Source organism: Ammospiza nelsoni, chromosome 4 (assembly GCF_027579445.1).
Source record: "Ammospiza nelsoni isolate bAmmNel1 chromosome 4, bAmmNel1.pri, whole genome shotgun sequence".
Classification (NCBI taxonomy): domain Eukaryota; kingdom Metazoa; phylum Chordata; class Aves; order Passeriformes; family Passerellidae; genus Ammospiza; species Ammospiza nelsoni.
Genome location: NC_080636.1, coordinates 7,407,863 through 7,426,323, shown reverse-complemented (window position 1 = coordinate 7,426,323; position 18,461 = coordinate 7,407,863). Strand labels below are relative to the sequence as shown.

Below are 18,461 nucleotides of genomic sequence, written 5' to 3'. Positions count from 1 at the left end.
CTTCAGTGAAAGACAGGGAAGGGAAGGGAAGGGAAGGGAAGGGAAGGGAAGGGAAGGGAAGGGAAGGGAAGGGAAGGGAAGGGAAGGGAAGGGAAGGGAAGGGAAGGGAAGGGAAGGGAAGGGAAGGGAAGGGAAGGGAAGGGAAGGGAAGGGAAGGGAAGGGAAGGGAAGGGAAGGGAAGGGAAGGGAAGGGAAGGGAAGGGAAGGGAAGGGAAGGGAAGGGAAGGGAAGGGAAGGGAAGGGAAGGGAAGGGAAGAGAAGGGAAGAGAAGGGAAGGGAAGGGAAGAGAAGAGAAGAGAAGAGAAGAGAAGAGAAGAGAAGAGAAGAGAAGAGAAGAGAAGAGAAGAGAAGAGAAGAGAAGAGAAGAGAAGAGAAGAGAAGAGAAGAGAAGAGAAGAGAAGAGAAGAGAAGAGAAGAGAAGAGAAGAGAAGAGAAGAGAAGAGAAGAGAAGAGAAGAGAAGAGAAGAGAAGAGAAGAGAAGAGAAGAGAAGAGAAGAGAAGAGAAGAGGCAGAGTGTGATAAAAAAAGACAGAGACTGCTGTGAGAGGAGGTCAACCTGACCTAGGAATTCTTTCTGATAAAGAAGAACTAGCGGCAAATGTTATGCAAAATTTGTAAAAATGAAGATGTATGAACCTATTGTGAAATTGTATGCATATGTATCTGAGAGGGGGATAAAAAGGGACCTGAAGTTCCCAGAAGTACCCATGTCATTTTGAAGAGAATGATTCCCACATGCCTCCAGCACATACCAGCTTTACAACTTTCACAAAAGTTGTGGAGTTCTGATTATCTCTGCAAAACAGTGTCACCTCTGCCCTGGGACACCACAGACACCCCCAGGGCAGGTCCCCACCCCTGCAGGGCCCTCTGCTCCCACTCAAGCCCCTTCCTGTTCTAACTGATGCCAGCCCAGCACTGCTGCAGGTGTCACCTCTGCCCTGGGACACCACAGACACCCATGAGCCACAGCAAACTCTTTCCTGTGCTCACTGCTGCCAGCCCAGCACTGCTGCAGGTGTCACCTCTGCCCTCAGCCATAGCAAACCCCTTCCTGTGCTCACTGAACCCCACAGCAAACCCCACCTGGGCCCCACAGCTGAGATGGGTGAACATCACTTAAAGTTGAAGAAATACAGAAAAAAATACCAAAAACTACCCAGAGAGCAGCAAAAAAAATAAAACAGTCAGAGCCTACAGTGTGTAAGGAACTGAGGAACAGGAAAAACACTCATTTTCTACAGAACCTCTGAGCAAAGTTCTTCTGTAATTTCACCATTTGCAGGGGTTTCAGTGGTTTATGAAGAAGGAAGCATTTCCTTCTTGAAAAACAGTTTCATTTCCCCTTAAAGCTGAAAAATATTTTCATTCCAGGACATCTCATTCTCAAGATGACTCAGAGGACATTTTTTAAAACTGGTTTTGAAATCTCTTGAGCTGGAGGGAAACCTGTAAGAGCCTGCAGGTTATGGAGGCTGAGCAAGCCAGTGTACCACGCATGTATTTTTATATAAATTCATACACATGGCTGTGCAAACACAGCCAGAAATGTGCTGTTCCCCACCACAACCCGCCCAGGCAGAGGTTAAATCCTGTGGGATCAACACCAGGGTCTGGCAGGGGTCTGGCAGCCCTGAAAGCACAACTGGGGTCCCACTGTTCCTTCCTCATTGGAAGAGCAGGTGGGTTCAAACACAGGGAATGAACAGCTGAATAAACCCTGCTTTCCCTCAGGGCAGGGACATCTGGGATGAGACATCCTCAGAAGGGAGAGAAGGACTGGAAAGGAAACTGGCACCAACCACATGGATTGTGAAACCCACCCAGTGCCACCCTGCCATGGCAGGGACACCTCCCACTATCCCAGGGAGCTCCCAGTGTCCAACCCGGCCTTGGGCACTGCCAGGGATCCAGGGGCGGCCACAGCAAATCTGGGAATTCCAGCCCACCCCTGCCCACCCTCCCAGCCAGGAATTCCTTGCCAAGATCCCAGCCCAATCTCCCCTTTCCCAGTGGGAGCCATTCCCTGGCTCCTGTCCCTCCATCCCTTGTCCCCAGTCCCTCTGCAGCTCTCCTGGAGCCCCTCCAGGCCCTGCCAGGGGCTCTGAGCTCTGCCTGGAGCCTTCCCTTCTCCAGGGGAACATTCCCAGCTCTGCCAGCCTGGCTCCAGAGCAGAGGTGACAGCATTCCCTGCCTGCACCCAGCACCATGGCCTGGGGACACATCCAGGGCACTGGGGACACACCCAGGACACATCCATGGCTCTGGGGACACTCCAGGGCCAGCAGCACTCACCCGGTGGCCGCGGCCATGACGCAGCCGCCCTGCTCAGGGGTGGCCTCGGTGCAGCAGCCCGGGCTGTCATGCACCAGGCCGAAGTTGTGGCCGATCTCGTGCGCCATGGTGGCGGCGGCGCCGATGGGCTGCTCCGCGTGGTCCTGAGGGAGGGGACAGGACGTGTCACCAGGGCCACCAGGGAGGGACAGGGTCACCCACAGCGAGGGACAGGGTCACCCACAGCCAGGAGGGGATGTGTCACCAGGGCCACCCACATCAGGGAGGGGATGTGTCACCAAGGTCAGCACCAAGGGACAGGGTCACCCACAGCCAGGAAGGGACGTGTCACCAGGGCCAGCAGCGAGGGACAGGGTCACCCAGAGCAGGGAATGGGGCTGGGCACAGGAGGGAACACTCTGCCCTGCAGGAGGAGAGGTTGGAGGAAGGTTGGTGGAGGAGAGGTTGGAGGAAGGTTGGTGGCAAGTGGGGCTTGGTCTCCTGATATTCCCCTGTGGGGCTGGTGGGAAGCTCTTGGCTGGAGCCAGCTGCTCAAAACCCGGGGCACATCCCAAAACCCAGAAACTTGTGTGTCCCCCACCACCCTGCTCAGGGATCACAGGGTGTGATCCCAGGGATCACAGGTCACCAAGGCCACCCCATCATGCCCAGGGTCACCATCAGGAGGAGCAGAAGGGATCTGGGCAGAGATGGGGGCAGAAATCCAGAGCAGAAGCAGGGACAGGCAGGGGCTCTCCAGCCCGAGGGACAGGAGCAGCACAGGAGATCCTAGTGCTGTGCCAGCTGGGAGCTGGGGGTGGGAGACCTTCAGCAGCCCCTTCTCACCTGACCCCTGTGCCCCTGGCCAGCACCTGAGGGGGTCAGGAGCTACAACATCACCCCTCATCACCTTCAGGCTGCACCCCAGGTCAGGGGCTACAACATCACCCCTCATCACCTTCAGGCTGCACCCCAGACCCAACTCAGGGGTGCTGGCCCAGCCTCAGGGGCTGCTCCTCCAACCCCAGGGGGATCTCCCCTGGGCCGGGGTGGCACAGGGACCCCAGCCCCCCTTACCACGCTGACCCCTCCAGAGTTGTCGGCGCTGCACATCCCCTCCAGCGGGGCCATCCCGATGGTGGTGCCCCCGAAGGTCTTCCCTCTGCCGGGCAGGAGAACGGGGCCAGCTCAGCACTGGGGGTCAGGAGTGCCCAGCCCCAGTCCGGGCAGGAGAATGGGCCCAGCTCAGCACTGGGGGGTCAGGAGTGCCCACCCCCAGCCAGGACCCCCTCCCAGCGCCCCCAGCCTCAGACCCACGTCAGCAGCTGGGCGTTGTCGTGCCTCTTGCGCGCCCTCAGCGATTTCTTCCACTGCAGGAAGGCCCAGAGCGTGGCGTTGGCGTCGCTGCTCACCGCGCACTGGTCCCGCTCCGTCCACACCTCCAGCCCGATCAGGGCCACCTTGATGTTCAGCAGCCTATAAAACTGCAGCAGGGCATGGGTGGGGGCATGGGGGCTACAATTCCCTGCACCCTCCCTCCCTGCTGTGGGGTCCTCGTGTTTCCCTGTGGCTGTGTGACCCCAGAACACACCTGTCCCACACCCACCTGCAAGCATGGCTCCACAGGCACAGGTGTGGGCAGCCAGGGGGGCACGATGACATTCAGTGACAACACCTCTGTGTGTCCCTTCTTTGGAAATGATCCAAAAATGATCCAGGCAGGGGCCAGTGAACACTTCCCTGCCGAGCTCAGCCCACGGGTGACAAAGCCCTTCCCACCGTGTTCTCAAAGAGCTCCTGAACTCCTCCCTGGGTGGCCAAGCCCTGGCACAGCTGCCCAGGACAGGGGAGCAGTCCCCATCCCTGAGGGGATTCACAGTCACGTGCATGTGGCCCTTGGGGACATGGTCAGTGCTGGCCTTGGCAGTGCTGAGGAATGACTGGACTCAAAGATTTAAAGACCCTTTCTGACCTTAACAGTTCCATAATTCTGTGATTCCTGGCCCTGGTGACACGGGGACAGTCCCTGGGGCCACACAAGGGTCTGGCAGGTCCCTCACCTTGTCCACGTAGTTTGCGATCTCCACGATGCGCTGCTTGGTGTGGCCCAGGTTGCGGTTCTGGTTCCTGTACTGGAGACAGGTGAGGATGGGGAGGCCCACGGGGTCAATCCAGGGCAGAGACAGAGAGGGACCCTGGTTTTCTGCCCCCCAGCGCTCACCAGGGTGTGATCAGCAACAATGAAGAGCTCCATGTATTTCATGGTCCTCCAGGCATCCCTCCTGGCCTGCAGGCAGACACAGGGCTCAGCAAAGAGGAGCAGCCCTTGGCTCTGGGCACCCTCCAGACACCACAGAGCTGCTCAGGAGGGACAGCTCAGAGGGGAAACTGAGGCACAGGGTGACAGAGAACGTTTGGGTGGCTCCAAATGACCTCACGTCATATCCCCCATGATAGGATGCAGCACCAAGACCCAACCCAAGCATCCCCTGGGATCTCCTGCCTAAATTCAAGCCACACAAGCCACCCACAGAGACCCTCTCACCCCACCTGCCTGCACAGCCTGCCCAGCTGCCAGGGACATGGGAGCAGTGCGGAGAGCCCCTCCCAGCCCTCTGCCTGTCCCCAGACGGATCCTGAGTGAATTTACCTGAATGGATTTACCCAAGTGGATTTACCCTTGAGAATTCACCTGCAAGGATTCACCCACGAGGATTCACCCAAGTGGATTTACCTGTGAGGTTTCACCTGTGAGGATTTACTCATGAGGATTCACAGTAAATTCACCCATGAGGATTTACCCTAGTGGATTTGCCCAAGTGGATTCACCCGTGAGGATTCATGGTAAATTCACCTGTGAGGATTCTACCACAAGTATTTACCCATGAGGGTTCACCCAAGTGGATTCACCTGTGAGGATTTACCCATGAAGATTCACAGTAAATTCACCCGTGAGGATTTACCCAAGTGGATTTACCCAAGTGGATTCACCCGTGAGGATTCATGGTAAATTCACCTGTGAAGATTCACCCGTGAGGATTTACCCGTGAGGATTGACAGTAAATTCACCCATGAGGATTCACCCAAGTGGATTTACCCAAGTGGATTCACCCGTGAGAATTCACCCATGAGGATTCATGGTAAATTCACCTGTGAAGATTCACCCGTGAGGATTCACAATAAATTCACCCGTGAGGATTTACCTGAGCGGATTTACCCATGAAGATTCACCCATGAGGATTTACCCATGAGGATTTACCCAACTGGATTCCCCCTGAGGATTTACCCGTGTGTGCCGTGGCTGGAAGAGCCGGGCCATGCCAGCCACGGTGCTCGCCAGGTGCTGGCCGTGCCCGCAGGTGCCCCCTGGCACAGGCAGGTGCTCTGCTCGCTGGAGGAGGTGCAGGCCGGGCTCGGGGGGCCCCAGGGGGCTCAGGTAGTAGCTGGTGTTGCTGCTCAGCACTATGAGGCCCCTGGAGATGGGAACAGCCCCGATGGCTCCTGTGGTGCTTCCCCCTGCACTGCCCCAGCCCCTGAGGCCCCACATACTCGTGGCACACCAGCCTGGTCTGTACTCAAGCTGGGAGCAGGGACAAGAATTGGGGATCTCTGCTCAAACAGCCCCAGGACAAATAAACCCTGGGCACCCAAACCTCCCCCCTTCAGAGCACAGGCCAAAGCTTGGTCTGGGACAGCTGCTCTGGGGTGCAGGGACCTGCCCCTCCAGGGATAGATTTCCTGGGAATAAGCTCATACTGCCAGGAATATGGTCCCTGCCCAGCCTGCTCAGTCCTGGGGCTGGGGGAAGGGTGGGAGAAGGAGGAAGGACAAGATAGGAGCCATGGGAAAATCAGCCCATGAAGCATTTGGAGCTGGGCTTGCATGAGCATTGGTGCTGCTTGGATGGTCCCAAAGGGGACCCCTGCAGAGAGAGGGAGCAGTGGATCCATCCCACCTTTGTCAGCTCCTCAATCCACCGACCCTGTGTTTCTCCAACCCTGATTCCCCCATACCCTATTCCTTCCTCCATTCCCTACTCCTTCCTCCCTACCCTACTCCTTCCTCCATTCCCTATTCCCCCATTCCCTGTTCCCCTATTCCCCACTCCCTATTCTCTGTTCCCCCATTCCCCATTTCCTGTTCCCTGTTCCCTCACTCCCTGTTCCCCCATTCCCCCATTCCCCATTCCCTATTCCCCCATTCCCTATCCCCCATTCCCCATTCCCTGTTCCCCATTCCACATTCCTATTCCCCCATATTGTATTCCCCATTCCTCATTCCCATTCCCCATTACTGTATTCTCCATTCCCCCATTCCCCATTCCCCATTCCCTGTTCCCCCGTTCCTCCATTCCCCATTCCCATTCCCCAATACCGTATTCCCTGTTCCCATATTCCCCATTCCTGTTCCCCCATACCATATTCCCCCATTCCCATTCCCCATTTCCCCATTCCCATTCCCCCATACCGTATTCCCGAGCAGGTGCTGAGCACGACCCAGGAGCGGCGGTGGCCACGGACGTGCCCGTGGTAGTGGCAGTGCTCCTGGAGAGAGACAGGGGGACCTTCCTCAGCGGGCTGGGACCAGCAGCCCGAGGGCTGCTCCCAGAAAAGCGCCCCTTTTCCATCTCCCCATTTTCATCCCCCCATTTCCATCTCCCCATTTCCATCTCCCCATTTCCATCTCCCCTTTTCCATTTTCCCTTTCCATTTCCCCTATTCCATCTCCCCTTTTCCATCTCCCCACTTCCATTTCCCATCTCTTTTCCCAGCCAGGCGAGCGCTGTTCCCCGCACCGGAATGGGAATGGAACGGGGTCAGCCCGGGACAGAGCCCGGCGCCCGGCGCGGCGCTGGAAGGGTGACAGAAGGCGGTGGGGCCATGGGGAGGGAGGGCCCTGCCCTGCTGTGTTTGTGTCCCGAAGCGCTGTCCTGGGGCCCGGAGCCGCAGCAGTCGAGCGCTGCCGCGTTCCCGCTGCCGTCGGGGAATCTCGGCTCCATCCGAACCCCGAAACGCAGAGGGGAGCGCCCCGCGGCTCCATCCGAACACCGAAACCCAGAGGGGAGGGCCCAGCACCCACCGTGTGGTTGGGGGTGACCGTCACGGGCTGGCCCTGCTCGCTGTAGTGCGTCTCCGTGTAGCCCGGAGCCAGCAGCCTGCGGGGACACAGCGGGGACACAGCGGGGACAGTGGGCAGCGGCTCCAGGGCTGCCGGCACAGCAACGCACTGAGGCCCTGAGCCTGGGCCATCCACACATCCCCTGAGCCCCCTGAGCCATCCACATGTCCCCCTAAGCCCCCTGAGCCATCCCCACATCCCCTGAGCCCCCCGAGCCCCCTGAACCATCCACACATCCTCTGAGCCATCCACATATCCCCCTGAGCCCCTTGAACCCTCTGAGCCTTCCACATATCCCCCTGAGCCCCTTGAACCCCCTGAGCCACCCACACATCCCCTGAGCCCCCTGAACCAGGCTGGGCCATCCAGAAGAAGAAGAAGAAAAAGAAGAAAAAGAAAAAAAGAAAAACAATTAAAAAAAAAAAAAAAAAAGAACAGAAAAAGAAAAAGAAAAAGAAAAAGAAAAAGAAAAAGAAAAAGAAAAAGAAAAAGAAAAAGAAAAAGAAAAAGAAAAAGAAAAAGAAAAAGAAAAAAGAAAAAGAAGACAGGTTTTCCTGCATTGCCCAGATCTGTGTGACCTTGCCCAGATGCCAGGGTGATGGGTATCTGCTGGAAGGCTGCAGTGCCCGGGGGATGGCAGGTCCCTGTGGGGATGGCAGGTCACCCCTGGGCTGGCAGGGCCCCATGGAAGGGCAGCACTCCTGTGGGGCTCAGCCACCCAGAGAGGGACAAATGGGGCCAGGTTTTCCCCTGCTCTCAGTTTAGACTCTTTTTTGGGGTTTGGCTCCATCCCAAAAGTTAAATTCTGCAGAGAAAATAAAGCAGCACTCCCAGAATAGCTCCCCTGCCTCTCCCTTTCTGCTTTCAGCCAGCCTGGCCCCAGAAATGTCACTGTGGGCACGGCTGTGGCTCCCCACAGCCTGTCCGTGGGTGCCTGGCCCCAGGGACTGCAGCCACAGCTCAGCCTGCCTCCTGCCAGGGACACTGGGTGGCTGCCAAGGCAGGGCCTGGCCAGCCTGGGGACACGGGGACATGGGGACAGGGACGGGACAGCTGGGCTGGGGACACAGGAATGGCAAATCCTCCTGCCATGGCCAGGGAATGGACTGGGATGGCTGAGCCAGGCACAGCCCGGGCTGGCCCCACAGCAGGGATGTGCCCTCCAGGCAGGGCAGGGAGGGCAGGGAGGGCAGGACCAGCCTGCTCCACCAAGCAGGGTGAGGAAAACACCCCGGGATGCTCCTGGGGACCGAGCAGAGCTCCCAGTGCCAGGAGGAAGGTCTGAGGCCAAACCCAGCTCACTGGGCCAGGGGCTCGCTCACAGGGCTGAGGCAGCAGTTTGGGTGTCCCCACACTGTGTCCCCATGCTGTGTCCCCACAATGTCCCCACTCTGTGTGTACCCCCAGGGCAGTTTGGATGTACTGTCCCCACGCTGTGTCCCCACTCTGTGTACACCCCTAGGGCAGTTTGGATGTCCCTACGCTGTGTCTCCATGCTGTGTCCCCACACTGCATCCCCACAATGTCCCCACAGCCACTCTGGGGTGCCTTGGGTGCTGTGGACTGCTCTGGGTGCTCAGGTCCCCTTTGTGCCACTGTCCCCCAGCTCACCCAGAGCTGCCCCTGTCCCTCCTGCCCCCTCCAGAGCTCCCAGCGCTCTCCTTGTCCCTCCTGCCCCTCTCCAGAGGGGCACAATGAGGGGCACAGGGGACACCCCAAGGTGGCCAGGCCTGGAGCACCAGCCAGACACGAGGCCAAGCTCTGCCCATCACATTTCATCCCCCACCACCAACCCCAGTGCCCACAGCTCTCAGATGGGCAGAGGGACCCCCAGTTCCCCTTCTTGCACACCAGGAGCTGTGACTGGGGCCCGGGGGACACCGTGGGGCTGGGTTTGTACCCACCAGCAGCAGGAAGGGCTCAGCTCTGCCCTGCTCAGCACAGGACACAAACCCACCAAGGGACAGAGAACTGGGCTGCCCCACCCCTGGCAGTGTCCCCAGCCCTGAACGGGGCCTGGAGCAGCCTGGGCTGGTGGCAGATGTCCCTGCCATGGCAGGGGTGGCACTGCATCTTCAGGGTCCCTTCCAGCCCAAACCACTCTGGGGTTCTGGGGCTCTGTAAAATGCCACGAGGTCTCAGGCAGAGGGACAAGGAGGGCAGGACAGGACAGATGGACACAAGTCCTGTCTGTGTCCCAGGGGAGGGGAGTGTCCATGTCCCAGGCTGGATGAGTGTCACAGGGCACAGGGGACAGGAGCTGCTGCCACCTGCATCCAAACTGACCCAGAGCAGGAGCCCAAAGGAGGTGACCAAGGAGGCAACAGGAGCATTCCAGCCCAAATGGAGCCACACTGGGCTGTCCCTTCCCCTGCTGGCCGCAACCCTGCCAGGCCAGATGGGTCCCTGGCAGAGTGCCCCGTGCCCCATGTCCCCTCCCCAGCCCAGGCAGGTCCCTGGCAGGGTGCCCCATGTCCCCTCCCCATTCCCAGCCCCACACTCACTGGTTCCTCTCCAGCACCAGCACGAGCTCTCTGCCCTCAGCTGTCACAGCCACCTCTGCCCGGGCAGGAGCCACCACCTGCAAGGAAAGGAGGGATGGGCTCAGACAAGGTCCCTGTGCCCAGAACCTTCCTCTGCTCCAGCTCCAGGTGCATCCCGGCCTCTCCATCCTGGGGAAGGGGATCTCCCTGAACTCCCAGCCAGCAGGGATAATGGGGGAGTCACAGGGGGATAGCGGGGGAGTCACAGGAGGATAATGGGGGATTTACAGCAGGGATAATGGGGGAGTCACAAGAGATTCAGGGCTGAGGCAGCAGACCCCAGCTCTGTTGGCAGCTCCCCCAGGGAAAGGCAGAACAGGATGGCCCCAGGATGAGGACCAGCACCAGGACCACCCTGAGCAGGGTCTCTGTGTGCTCCATCCCAGCTCAGCTCTGCCCCAGTGCAGAGGCTGATCCAGGGAAGGGCCCTCAGCCCTGGGAGGGACATCAGTACCCTGGGGGGATGGAAATCACCACCAATACCCCCCCGGGCACCGGATGAGGGCCGTTAAAAATACCTCAGAGCAGCGGCACAGAAAGGAAACATTGACTCAGCTTCCCCAGGATGCCGGTGCCTTTACTCATTCTTTACTCATTCCCTCTCTTCGGAGGGTGTTGGACGGGAACCTGGCTCTGGAGCCAGCCCAGCTGTGTGTGACAGGAGGGGCCAGAGCCCACAGTGCTGCCCTTCCCTGTGTCCCCACACTATCCCCAGCTCTGAGGACACTGAAAGCATGGCCCTGCCTGCTGCCCATGGCCTGGACTGTCCCTGAGCTCTGAGGTCCCCCTCAGTCTGTCCCCATCCATGGAGCACACAGGGAGCCCAGAGGGCTGCCAGCCCACAGGACCCCATCACTGCCATGGCCGTGGGTCTGGCCAGCTCTTCCTGGCCCTGGAAGGAAAGGGGACAGAGGAAGGAGCCATCCCTGCTCTGGAAGGAAAGGGGACAGAGGAAGGAGCCGTCCCTGCTCTGGAAGGAAAGGGGACAGAGGAAGGAGCTGTTCCTGGCTCTGCAGGGAAAGAGGACAGAGAAAGGAGCCATCCCCACAAGGCCCCAGCTCGGGCTGCCCTTGGCATCCCATCCCTGCAGCTGGAACACAGGAATGCAGCAGGGAGGGGCAGAGCTGGGTGATTCAAGGCCCGGGATAAAGCAGAGGTTAAGTCCTGATTCCCCAATTCCTGTGGAGCTGGATTCCCTGTGGATTCCCCAATTCCTGTGGAGTTGGCTGTGCTGCTGCTCTTCCAGCCCAAGCCCCCTGCCCTGGCTATGGGGGACACCAGGGGAGCCCCAGGGGAGCCTGCCCTGAGCTCGGGACAGAGGGACAAAGGGACAGAGGGACAAAGGGATAAAGCATTTGGGTGCAGAGCAGTGAGGTGCCGGCACTGCTGCCCCCGGGCTGTGGGGTCTGTACTGCCGGAGGGGCTGTTCCTGCACACCCACCCCGAGGGCAGCCCCGGGCCGGGCCGTCCCAGACAGTGCTCAGGCTGCTCAGGGTGCCCGTGGGTGGCTGCGGCTCCGAGGAGCCCCCGCGATGAGCTCCGGGTCCACAGGGCAGCGAGGTGCGGCTCCTGCCGGGCGGGATGGGGGGATGGGGCCGGGGGGGAGCCGGGGACGGGGATGAGGATGGAGCCGGGAATGGGGATGGAACGGAGATGGAGCCGGGATGGGGCGATGGAGCCGGGATGGAGCCAGGATGCAGGGCTGGAGCCGGGAGGAGCTGGGATGCAGGGCTGGAGCCGGGATAGAGCTGGGAATGGGGCTGGAGCTGGGAACGGGGAAGGAGCCGGGATGGAGCTGAGAACAGCTTGAGCCGGCAATGGGGATAGAGTTGGGAATGGGGATGGAGCCGGGAGCAGGGCTGGAGCAGGGATGCGGCGATGGAGCCGGGAACGGAGATGGAGCCGGGATGCGGGGATGGAGCCGGGAATGGAGCAGGGAACAGGGCTGGAGCTGCAGCCGGGCTGGCTGAGCTCCCTCCGCCTCCCGCTCCATGTGCCCAGCTCCAAAAAAGGCGAGCAGCCCCGGCGCTGTCAGAGCACAAACCCGCAGCACAGGGAGGCCCGGCCCGGCCCCGGCACCTCCCGGCGGCTCCCGCGGCCCGGCCCGGCCCCGAACCGAGAGGGCCCCGGTGCCGAACCGAGCGGGGCCCGGTGCCGAACCGAGCCGGGCCCGGTGCCCGAACCGAGCGGGATCCTGGTGCCGAACCGAGCGGAGCCCGGTGCCGAACCGAGCGGGATCCTGGTGCCGAACCGAGCGGGGCCCCGGTGCCGAACCGAGCCGGGCCCGGTGCCCGAACCGAGCGGGCCCCGGCGGGCAGCGGCTCCATCCCCGCTCGGCGGCACTGGGAACGGGCGGTATTTTTGGAACACGATCTTGTACAAACATCGCTCTCTGGCCAAACATGGTCTGTACATTTTTCTCGCCGTTTCCCTCCTTTCCCCCGCCTCTTGCCCTCCCTTTTTCTCTCCCCGTCTCTGATCTCCCCAGCACCCGCTCCCTGCAGCCCTCTCCTCCTCCTCCTCCCCCCCAGGTCCCGGCCGGCTCACTCCCGGTTTAGAATTCCCCAGCAATTACTCCCTGCCTCGCCTCCAGAGCCGTTACTGGCAGAATGTTCTTTCCCAGCTGCCGTCTTAAAGGGAACGTGTGTGTCCGGGGTATCCCGGCCCCGGCAGCTCCCATCCCATCCCATCCCATCCCATCCCATCCCATCCCATCCCATCCCATCCCATCCCATCCCATCCCATCCCATCTCCCAGGGGCTGGAGAACAAGCGGCTGCTGTGGGACGTGTATCCCCTCCCCGGCAGGGGATGCACCACAAGCTCTCCTCCCCCCGTGCCTCAGTTTCCCCTGAGAGTTACTGGAGGGGCAGTGGGGAGCAGGGATGGATCCTGGTTCCAGCTGGGATGGGCCCAGCTCAGCTCCTGCAGGGATCAGCACAGTGAAAGCAGGGAATGTGGGCAGCACTGTGCCAGGCAGGAGCCAGGCTCCGAGGGCAGGCAGGGTGATGGCACTGATTGAACGCTGCTCCTTGTGCCCCGGGCAGGCAGGGAGCTGCCCCGGGCTCCTGACAGGATCTGCACCCTGGGAATGATCCAGGAGCAGCCTCCTCCTGGCTCCAGCCTCCTCCTGCCCTCCAGCATCTTCCAGGTTCCAATATTATCCCTGGCTCCAGCATCATTCCAAGGCCCAGCATCATCCTGGATTCCAGAACATTTCCGACACCATCCCAGGTTCCAGTATCATCCTTGGCTCCAGCATTATTCCAAGGCCCAGCATCCTCCAGAGCTCCAGCATCATCCCAGGCTCCAATATCAGCCTGGGCTGCAGCAACTTATCGGGTTTCAGCATCATCCCAAGGTCCAGCATCATCCTGGATTCCAGAACATTCCAGCATCATCCCAGGTTCCAGGACATTCCCAGCTCCAGCATCTTCCTGGGCTCTGCCATTGTCTCAGGCTGCAGCATCATCCCAAACTCCAGCATAATCCTGTGTTCCAGCACTGTCTGGACTCCTGCATATTCCAAGCTCCAGCAACATCCCAAACTTCAGTGTCATCCCAGGTTCCATCATCCCAGGCTCCAGCATTGTCCTGGGCTCCAGCATCTCCCCAGGCTCCAGCACATTCCAAGCTCCAGCATCTCCCCAGGCTCCAGCACTGTCCTGGGCTCCAGCATCATCCCGGGCTCCAGCATCATCCCAGGGTCCAATATCCTGAGCTCCAGCATCATCCCAGGCTCCAATATAATCCCATGTTTCAGCATCACCCCAGGCTCCAGCACATTCCAAGCTCCAGCACCACCCTGGGCTCCAGCACATTGCAAGTTCCAATTTCATCCTGGGCTCCACTGTGACCCCAGGCTCCAGCATCTTCACAGGTCCCAGCATCCTCACAGGTCCCAGCATCTTCACAGGCTCCAGCATCATCCCAGGCTCCAATATAATCCATATTTCAGCATCTCCCCAGGCTCCAGCACTGTCCTGTGCTCCAGTACATTCCAAGTTCCAGCATCATCACCCTGGGCTCCAGCACATCCCCAGTTCCAATTTAATCCTGGGCTCCACTGTGACCCCAGGCTCCAGCATCCTCCTGGGTCCCAGCATCCTCACAGGCTCCAGCTGGGCTCCTGCACATTCCAAGCTCCAGCAACATCCCAAACTTCAGTATCATGCCAGAGTCCATTATCCTGGGCTCCAGCATCATCCCAGGCTCCAATATAATCCCATGTTTCAGCATCACCCCAGGCTCCAGCACATTCCAAGCTCCAGCACCACCCTGGGCTCCAGCACATTGCAAGTTCCAATTTCATCCTGGGCTCCACTGTGACCCCAGGCTCCAGCATCTTCACAGGCTCCAGCATCTTCACAGGTCCCAGCATCCTCACAGGTCCCAGCATCCTCACAGGCTCCAGCATCTTCACAGGTCCCAGCATCCTCACAGGTCCCAGCATCTTCACAGGTCCCAGCATCCTCACAGGCTCCAGCATCCTCACAGGCTCCAGCATCCTCACAGGCTCCAGCATCCTCACAGGTCCCAGCATCCTCACGGGTCCCAGCATCCTCACGGGTCCCAGCATCCTCACAGGCTCCTCCTGCTCCCCAGTCTCTTTCTCCAGTCCCCACCATGAACAGAGGAGTGCCCCAGTCCCCCCCAGTCCCTGCATCCCCTCTCAGCCCTGCTGCAGGTGCAGGGGGTGGCCCTGTCCTGGCCATCCAGCACAGCCAGTCCCCAGGGGCTGGGAGGGGCTGCAATGATGGAATTGCAGCTGGGATGGCTCAGCCTGGCCAGGCCCCAGCCTGTGACCAGCCCAGGGACCCTGCAGGCCCAGCTGCAGTCTGGTTTAACTTTTCACTCCATTGATGAGACAAACCCCAGTGCTTTGTGCAGAGGGCCAGGGGGTTGAGCTGCCCTTCCCCATTTGCCCACAGCTCCCAGCCCATCCACCTCCCCATCCAGCTGCCTCCATCCCTGCTGGGAAGCTCCTGCTCAGGAGCAGGCTCAGGGAGCTCAGAGTTCCCTGGGAATCACCCAGGCCAGCTCCCAGAGCTCAGCTCCCAGCCCAGCCATCTGCTCAGGCTGCTCCCCCAGGCCCTGAGCTCCCAGGGAAGCCCCCAGAGCCCGGATGTGACGGGGAGGAGAGGATGGAGGCTACCAGGGGTGCTCCAGGAGGATTTGCTGATGGGATCTGCAGCTGCTGGAGCAGCTGGGCTGCACCAGGGCCTCCCCAGGCAGCCAGTGCCAGCTCTGAGGCTTGAGGAGGGGCCAGCACTGAGGCTTGAGGAACACAGCTCGGGATTGCATCACTTGGCCAATGCCAGCAGCATCCAGGAAGGAAGCTCTTACACCCAGTGCTTTCTGGAAAAGCATTCCTGGGAGCCAGGAGCATCCCTGGGAGCCAGGAGCACCCTTGGCAGCCAGGAACATCACTTGGAGTCAAGAGCATCCCTGGAAGTCAGGAACATCCAACCAGGAGCATCCCAAGGAGTCAGGAACAATCCCTGGGAATCAGGAGCATCCCTGGGAGTCAGGAACATCCCTGGGAATCAGGAGCATCCCTGGGAATCAGGAAGCAGGGCAGCCAGGCCCAGGGGTCAGGGCAGGGTTTGGGCTGGTTCAGAACAGAACTGGCAGGGTTTGCTCAGTGCAGCCACATCTGGCACAGGGAAAAGAAGGGGAAAAGAAGGGGGAAACAAGGGGGAAACAAGGGGGAAACAAGGGGGAAACAAGGGGGAAACAAGGGGGAAACAAGGGGGAAACAAGGGGGAAACAAGGGGGAAACAAGGGGGAAAGGGCTTCCCTGCAGGGAGCAGGGCAGGGAAGTGCCCTCAGCACCTGCAGCACATCCCAACCACTGTGAGCAGCCTGATCCTCCCTCTCCTCCTGCTCCACACCTTGGAGAAAGCAATTCCAAATGGAAGGGAAAGAGGCAGGGGGAGCCCCAAGGCTGAGCAGGCTCTGGGCTGGGACAGGGCATATCGAGCCCTTCCCCAGGGCTGGATACTGGTGGAATGCCCAGGGTAGAGTGCTGGATACAGCCCCATTTCCATCTCTGGGCACAATCCCCATTTCCATCACTGGGTACAGACCCATTCCCATCTCTGGGTACAATCCCCATTCCCATCCCTGGCTCCAGCCCCATTTCCATCTCTGGGGTCTGGAAAAGCCCCTGGCAGCCCGGGCAGCCCTTGCCCCCATCCCGGGCAGGGGCAGGAGGAGCAGCCCCGGGCAGGGATGGAGGATTCTGGGGATGCCCGGGCGGGAAGCCACCCCCCCGCAGGCTGGCATGCTGCCTCCTGGCACAGCTGGCATCCCCACAGACGCGGTTATTTCCAGAATCCCTGCTGGAGGGCGGCAGGAGACAGGGTGGGGACGGAACGGACTAAATTGATCCTAAAAATGAGCCTCAGCAGTACCGGGGCTGTGTCCGTCCCTGCCTGCCTGTCCCCATCCCTCCCCAAAGTCCCCCCCTGCAGCTCTGCCCGGCCCCGCTCCCTCCCTGCTCCGTGTCCAGCTCCTTGCTCAGCTCCTTGCTCAGCTCCTTGTCCAGCCTGGCGGGGCTGCGGCGCAGAGGATGGCAGCAAACACGGGGACCTGCCCGACACCCCAGCCCCGAGCCCCGGAATCCCCAAAACCCTTTAAAAGCCCCAAAACCCCCCGGGTGCCGTTTGCACCCCCGGTACCACCGAGGCACCCATAAATAAAGGAGCAGAAATAATCCTGCCCAATAATCCTGCCCTGCCACGCGTTCCCTGTCTCAAGTGGCTTCAATTTAAATATAGACGGGGCCGGGGCTGCCAGCGGGAGGGGACATTTCTGCAGGCTGGGGACATCTCTGCAGGGAAAGGACATCTCCCAGGCCGGGGAACATTTCTCCAGGTCAGGGACATCTCTCCAGGAAAGGGACATCTCTCCAGGCCGAGCACAGCACCCACACGGGCCCTTGCAGCTCCGGCAGGAGCAGCCAGCCCGGGTTCCTTCCCCTGGGACGACCAGGGCAGCCCAGAGCCCCCTCCCGAGCCCGGCCGGTTCCACCTGTGGCAAGGAAGGTTCGTTTGGAGCATCTCCGGTGAGATGGCCCCGGAGGCCCCTCCCAGCAGCGCTCTCAGCCCCTTGGAGCCCTCGGAACCAGAGGTGGGAGAGGCTGGAGCTGCCTAAGGAGCCCCCGGCCCCCCAGGGATGTGGGGACAGCAGGGAGAGGGGGACAGCCCTGGCAGGAGATGCCCTCTGCTCCCAAACCTGCAGCACTTCCTGTGGCTGCTCCTCCTGTCCCAGCCAAACCAGGAGCTGACAGATCACCCGAGCTCCTCCCATCCCAAACCAGGAGCTGACAGATCACCTGAGCTCCTCCCATCCCAAACCAGGAGCTGACAGATCACCTCCATCTCCTCCCTCTGAGCTCTCCAGCTCCCATCCACTCACCCTGCAGCTCCTGGCCATCCTCCTCCTGCCCAGCACTCATTAACACCATGTTTAATTAATGCACTGCTGCATCCTCTGCTTTACCTCTTCACCACCTGAGGGTGGTGATGAATCCTGACACTCCCCAACCTGCTTATGGATCCTGAAATTCTCAACCTTGCTATGGATCCTGAATCCCACACCCTGCTCATGGATCCTGAAATTCTCAACCTTGCCATGGATACTGAATCCCACACCCTGCTCATGGATCCTGAAATCCACACCCTGCCCATGGATCCTGAATTCCACACCCTGCCCATGGATGCTGCAGCCCAAGGGCTCCATGGTGTCCCACCAAGAAGGCTGTGGGCAGAGCAGGGAAGGAGGAAGGAGGAGGGAGGAAGCAGGAGGGAGGAGGGGTTTGGGATCACCCTTACCTGCTCCTGCAGGCTGACAGCCCTGCGGGCACGGCCCCCCAGCAGCCAGTGGGGGGTGACCCTCTCTCCATGGGACAGGGACCCTGGGGACAGGGGAGGAGAGAGGAGAGAGTTGCTGAGCAGAGCCTGAGAGAGCTGCAGCCCTGCACAGCCCCAGCACAGGGACAGAGATGGGCACCCACACCCAGAGCCTCCTCACGGGTGTTCCAGGGGATGGACCCAGCGCCGAGCCAGTGCCACTCCCAGTGTCACCTCCTCCCCAGTGTCATCCCCTCCCCAGCCCCAGGACAGTGTCACCCCCAGTGTCACCCCCTCCCCAGCCCAACCCCTCACTGCTGGCTCAGCCTTGGTCCTGGAAGCTCCCAGTCCCATTGCTCCCACCCAGGGCCCAGGGCCCCAAATCCCTAAATCTGCCCCTGGAGACGCAGCTGCCCGTGGGAGCTGTGCCTGCTCTGGATCCCTGGAGTGTCCCAGGCCAGGCTGGACACTGGGAGCAGCCTGGGGCACTGGGAGGGGTCCCTGCATGGCAGGGGCGGCACTGGGTGGGCTCTGGGGTCCCTTCCCACCCAAAGAGCTCCATGACTCTGTGCTCAGCAGGCAGGGTGGTTCCATCACCCCAATGCAGCTCTGTGCCCCAGGGCTGGGCTGCAGCAGGATCCCGAGGGCCGTGCCTGTCAGGGTTTGCTGAG

At 60.4% G+C, this 18,461-nt stretch overlaps 1 protein-coding gene across 1 annotated transcript in view; it reads right to left on the bottom strand.

The window, feature by feature from the left end:
* Positions 1-18,461, bottom strand: part of LOC132072551 (disintegrin and metalloproteinase domain-containing protein 33-like) — a 33,081-nt gene that overhangs the window by 12,577 nt on the left and 2,043 nt on the right. Inside the window, 10 exon segments of the mRNA XM_059470947.1 lie at positions 2,296-2,438; positions 3,352-3,436; positions 3,592-3,758; positions 4,335-4,406; positions 4,496-4,561; positions 5,561-5,747; positions 6,742-6,818; positions 7,354-7,429; positions 9,897-9,973; positions 17,773-17,855. Of these exon segments, the coding sequence (XP_059326930.1) occupies positions 2,296-2,438; positions 3,352-3,436; positions 3,592-3,758; positions 4,335-4,406; positions 4,496-4,561; positions 5,561-5,747; positions 6,742-6,818; positions 7,354-7,429; positions 9,897-9,973; positions 17,773-17,855 (1,033 nt within the window).